Below are 5974 nucleotides of genomic sequence, written 5' to 3' on the forward strand. Positions count from 1 at the left end.
GTGACAGTTTTTATATGTCTGGTTTGTTGCCTGTATAGAAATTATGATTTTAGACACCAACATCATATCTGTAGCTTATTTAGTTCCAATTATATGCACATTTTAGATAAATTTGGCGGTTATTTTCAAAAATGGCCGCCATTTGTATACCAGGTGAAAAATAAAGTGTCAACAGGGCTTAGGGTGACCAGGACGGATTAATTAGGATATCTGGCTATATTGACTACTTCTAACATTCCACTCCCCCTAACTTGATTTCTAGGCCTCTTTTTTATTTTTTTCCTAGTCTAGTATGTCATCAACCGCTCCCGAATTTTCCATCAAATTTGTTTTTTTGTGTGAAAAAAGGCAATAAAAGTATATGTATGGTAAGGTTGCGTTCAAAATTGTTTTGATAATCTCAATTTACTGACTTAGGCCTATTACTTGTTTTCATCTATATTAACTATGCAAATTAACTAAGAAATTGTTCATTGACAACATTATTACAGTAGTGTGTATAATATTGACAATAATTATTAAAAATCAGAGAAAAGAATGGTGAAATAAAGTTGGAGAGAAAAAAAGATTAATCAGAATTTGACAAAAGAATAATACATTAATGATTTTGTAAATAATTTCGTAGGTTTGTATCAACCACGTGTTGCTTATTTTGTCTTCAAATCTGTGTAGATATGTTGCTCAGTTGGCATAGAATACATATACACATCTTCGGATACATCTTTCATATTTGCTTGATTAATGATTGAACTTTGATTTACGTACACATCTTCAACTTGTTTCTGATTCATTGACAGGTTTCGTATTTGTTGTTTTGCTTTCCTATAAAACAATAAACAATATAAATAATCCATTATAGCAAACTATGAACGTGAAACAATTGTGTTTACATGTATACGGTCTATATGTAACAGTACTAACACTAAAGAGTCATTACATATGAATCCAACACACTTTTTTGCCTGACCCCCCTTCAAATCGCCCAATATTTTGCATGTTGGGCGTTCTACCTGAGATAACCTCACAGTGGAATCTTTGGCTCCGCGCCAGCATTTTCTGATGAGTTAGAGCAATTTGAAATTTTCATGAGATTTGCCTAAAAAACTTACCTTCTGACTGATATCTCTCTTGAAACTCAACTCTCTTGAAATTCCGGTACCGTTGGATAGAAAAGAAGATTCTCTTTCCAATGATATGCAACTCGATGATGTCCGGACTATTGAGAATTATATAGGTCAAGTCACGAGACCTTAACATTTGACCCAAAATATCACAAACGTACATATCTCAATTTTTGGAAAATTCCCACCTCAGTTAGGACACTTAGCCCACATAATGCCCCTAAAGTTTAATTGTGGGCAAATGAAATATATTAGCTCTAGACTACATTATGTGCCTAGGTATTGATAGTTTCACTGAGTTTCCAGGAAATCTGCTGATAGATTCTACGAAACTAGCACCATAGTATAGTGAAAATCAGAGGCCCCGAGACCAATTTTTCTGGGACCAAGGTTTCACTGCTGATTTAGCATCACTAGGGTATAAATAAGAAAATTAGGCGAGGGAGAACCTCCAGAAAAAGGGCGGAACATATTTTTTTTGGCGGTCATTTTCAAAATGGCCGCCAAAATTATGATATTGACTCATAACTTCACTTATATCCAATGAAAAAGGGGAAATCTGGTGTCCAACTATATGTTATTAGGGTCAGTGAAGCTAATAAGACAGGTTTCGAAACGTAAAATGGCAGCCATATTGAAACTCATGATGAAAAATCGTCAAAACAATTATATTTCAGTATGATTTCACATATCCTCTAAGGAAAATGGTAAATTTTGATCTAATCATATGATTTTGGGCTCTCTGAATACAATAAACATAGTTTCAAAAAGCTAGGATGGTAGTCATTTTGAAATTCAAGATGGCCGCCATAAATATCCTGAAAATCGAATATTTTAGTGTGTAATTCCACTTCTCTTTAAAGAAAAATGCTAAATTTGATGTTTTAACATATACATGGTTTCATAAATCTAGAATAGCCGCCATAAAAACCATAAAAAAATGAATATTCTGGTATGTAATTCCACTTCTATTTGATGATAAATGCTAAATTTGGTGTCAGATTATATGCTATTGTGTCAACTGAGTTTAATAAACATTATTTCAAAGAAGGTAGGATGGCAGCCATTTTAAAATTGAAGATGGCCGCCACGAAAATTGTCGAAAATCAATATTTTGTGTTAATTGTTTAATTTCTTCGTAGCCGAAATGGCAACAATTTCGTGTCTAATCACATGTTGTGTCTCTCTATATATTGATTTTTGACAATTTTCATGGCAGCCATCTTGAATTTTAAAATGGCTGCCATCATAGCTTTTTGAAATCATGTTTATTGAACTCAGTTGACACAAAACCATATAATTTGACACCAAATTTAGCGTTTTTCATCAGAGAAGTGGAATTACAAACTAAAATATTCGATTTTTTAGGATATTTATGGCGGCCATCTTGAATTTTCAAATGACTACCATCCTAGCTTTTGGTTTTTGAAACTATATTTATTGTATTCAGAGAGCCCCAAATCATATGATTAGATCCAAATTTACCATTTTCCATAGATGAAATGTGGAATTATACTGAACATTATTTTACCATTTTTAAGGCGGACATCTTGAATTTCAATATGGCTGCCATTTTACGTTTTCGAAACCAGTCTCATTGGCTTCAGTGACCATAATAACATATAGTTAGACACCAGATGGGCCCTTTTTCATTAGATATAATTGAAGTTATGAGTCAATATCATAATTTTGGCGGCCATTTTGAAAATGGCCACCAAAAACATATGTTCCGCCCTTTTTCTAGAGGTTCTCCCTCGCTCAATTGCTTATCTATACGCCAGTGATGCTAAATCAGCAGTGAAACCTTGGTCCCAGAAAAATTGTCACGGGGCCCCTGATTTTCACTATACTATGGTGCCAATTTGTATAGAATCTATCAGCAGATTTGCTGGAAACTCAGTGACACTATCAATACCTAGTCTAGAGCTAATATATTTCATTTGTCCACAATTAAACTTTAGGGGCATCATGTGGGCCAAGTGTCCTAACTGAGGTGTGAATTTTTCAAAAATCGAGATACATACTTTTGTGATATTTTGAGTTAAAGGTCAAGGTCATGAAAATTTCAAATTGCTCTAACTCATCAGAAAATGCTGGCGCGGAGCTAAAAATGTGGAATGACTAAAAATCTTTTCTATCAGAAGAAATAAAAAATGTGTAGGCCTATGTTTGATTTAAGCTCGATCCATCCTTTATGAGGCAAACTTGTGTGGATTGCCCATATATGGTGCCATATCACATCCATATTTTGGCATAATAATGTCGTCATATCACAACCATATATGAGCAAATCACACATCCTGTGTCTTCCAATGTCTGTAAGATGTTGGCCAATTCTCACCTTTAATTAAACAATGCCTGTTTAATATCAACTATTTTTATATTGAAGTGATCAACCTAAAGCCATGTCTAACACGACTATAAATATCATTCTACCTGTACCTGTGTATTACTGTAAATTATTTAAACAATTGAAACATTGCAAATAAAGTATGAAAAAAAAAACTATAAAGAGTAATACTGTAATATGATATTGTTACTTTACTCAAACGGTCAATATTCAGGCATACTTAAATTAACATTCTATAAAATAAATTTAGAGCTTCATGGTTAATTAATAGTATTCATAATTTAGCTAATATATTAATAATAATATCAATGATATGCTAAAATCCAAATGATGAGTTTGATGACAAAAACCAGAAATGAAAACAAAAGTCGTAGAAGTTAAGGCCACTGGACGATAGTCATTAACTCTTACGTTGCCGATTTCGCAAGTGTGCAAGTCGGTTTTGCATAAATGCCAAAATGTTTGAAACTTTGGAATTGGTAAAATAACTGAAATTGAAATATTTCCGTTATTTACTTAGGCAACGTTCAGACTTGGAGATAAGCCCGGCTCAACGTTAAGCCCGGCTTAACTTTGCCAGGCGTTCAGACTAGCGGGTTTAGCCAGGCGAGAATTAGCATAATAATGAACCGTAACCAGGAAACGTGTTTCAAAACATTGCTCTTCGCGAAACGTGCGCTCGCTCACAGCGTACGTAATTGATTGTTGATTGGTCATTTTGTTACCCGGAAGTCAATGCAAGACCCCCCCCCCCTCACAACAATTAAAGCCCGGCTTAGAAAAGTTAAACACGGTGGCGCGCCAGGCCTAGTTAATATAATATATATAAGCCAGCTAGTTCAGACTGGCAGGTGGATAAACCCGGTGAGTTGAGCCGGGTTTATCCACCTAGTCTGAACTAAGCCTTAGTCAGCCGCAGGTGGTAGACTGGCTTCTGTTTTCTTTGCGTTCTTCGGATTCCTTTTCTTCAGCTGGCAACATTTCAAAACGATACTAGAGCCAAACGGTTGGGCTGATTTCAATCAAACGTTGGTCAGTATAACCCCAGTTTTTAAATATTGAAAATTCTGTATTTTTTCTTAAAATATGTGTCTTAGAAAAAGCAGTTGTACAACTGTGGTGTTCTTACTGTTGTCCTGTGTGACAATACCGACGTTGAGGGCAGGAGTTGCCACAGAGAGAGAGAACCACGAGGAAAAGAATTAAATTCTGTTCTATGAGTTATACTGTTGTATTATATTGTCTTTATTGCTAGTTTACAAGGACTCAACACCATATTTGGCGACGAGGAAAATTATTGATTGTGTGTGCTATTATTCCTACATTTACAAGTTCTAAATTTTGCTTCAAGTCATTACAATGACAAGCACACAAATCGAGGCACCCGTGCAGTTTCTGCCTACGCCGGGAGACCCTGTCATACCGTGGTTGCAGTGGAGGCGATTATTCGAGAATTACCTACTCGCTTCGAATACAGTGAAGGAATCGCCGGAGCGTAGAAGAGCTATACTTTTACACTCGCTAGGTCCGGAAGGCCAACGATTTTTTACACGTTACCAGAACTAGGAGAAGCAGGTGACGATATAGTTACAAAGGCAATGACAACATTGCAGAGTCATTTTGCACCAAAGGTTAGTGTGGTGGCTGAGAGATATAGATTTCGTCAGCGTGCACAGCTCCCGCACGAATCAGTCGACAATTACATTGCAGCACTCCGCGAACTGGCTTCACGATGCGAATATGGTACGTTTGAGGACGAAATGCTACGAGATCAACTTGTAGAGAAGACTAATAATTCCAAAATACGAACTAGATTACTTACAGAAACCGATGTCAAGCTGGACAAGGCCATTAAACTAGCAAGGCAGTGTGAAACTGCGATGAAAGAGGCCAAGTCTATGAGCGGAGGTGATACTCATACATGCTCTGAGGTGAAATACAAAGCTAAGCCTAGAGGTGCTAATGCTGAATTTAAGAAGGAGAAACAGAGACGCAGGCCAAATAGCAATGCCAAGTGTTATCGCTGTGGTTCACCTCAACATTTAGCAAATTCGCCAGAATGTACTGCAAGGTCAAAGGACTGCAACTCTTGTGGAAAAAAGGGACATCTGTCTAGTGTTTGCCGTGGTAAAAGGAAAGTTGTTAAGCAGGTTGAACACGCTAGAGGTGAGACTGATCAAGATGGCGACATGATTGAAGTATTGTGTACAAGGTCAAGCAACACTGATTCAAGGAAAAGTGTATGGGGAACTCTTAAAGTAAACTCTATAAATATTCAAATGCTTGTTGATACAGCATCTGATGTATCCTTACTTTCACTTAAATTATTTGATAAATATTTTGTTAGAGATGCATTGGAACCATGTATAATGCCTATAACTAGCTATACATCTCATAAGATAACAACTGTAGGATGTTTTAAAGCTAAAGTTCAGTTTAAATCTAAATGTGCAAATGCAACATTTTATGTAGTAACTAAAGGAAGTAGCCTAATAGGCAAGGA

At 36.1% G+C, this 5974-nt stretch overlaps 1 protein-coding gene across 1 annotated transcript in view; it reads right to left on the bottom strand.

Annotated features, from left to right (window-relative positions):
- Nucleotides 1–251: 251 nt before the first annotated feature.
- Nucleotides 252–5974, bottom strand: part of LOC117121407 — a 10331-nt gene continuing 4608 nt past the window's right edge. Inside the window, exon 4 of the mRNA XM_033266608.1 lies at nt 252–822. Coding sequence (XP_033122499.1) covers nt 648–822 — 175 coding nt within the window. The 3' untranslated portion in view covers nt 252–647. The remainder of the gene's footprint in view (nt 823–5974) is intronic.

Source organism: Anneissia japonica, unplaced genomic scaffold, assembly GCF_011630105.1.
Source record: "Anneissia japonica isolate Jap-2015-1 unplaced genomic scaffold, ASM1163010v1 scaffold287842_len214950_cov117, whole genome shotgun sequence".
Classification (NCBI taxonomy): Eukaryota; Metazoa; Echinodermata; class Crinoidea; order Comatulida; family Comatulidae; genus Anneissia; species Anneissia japonica.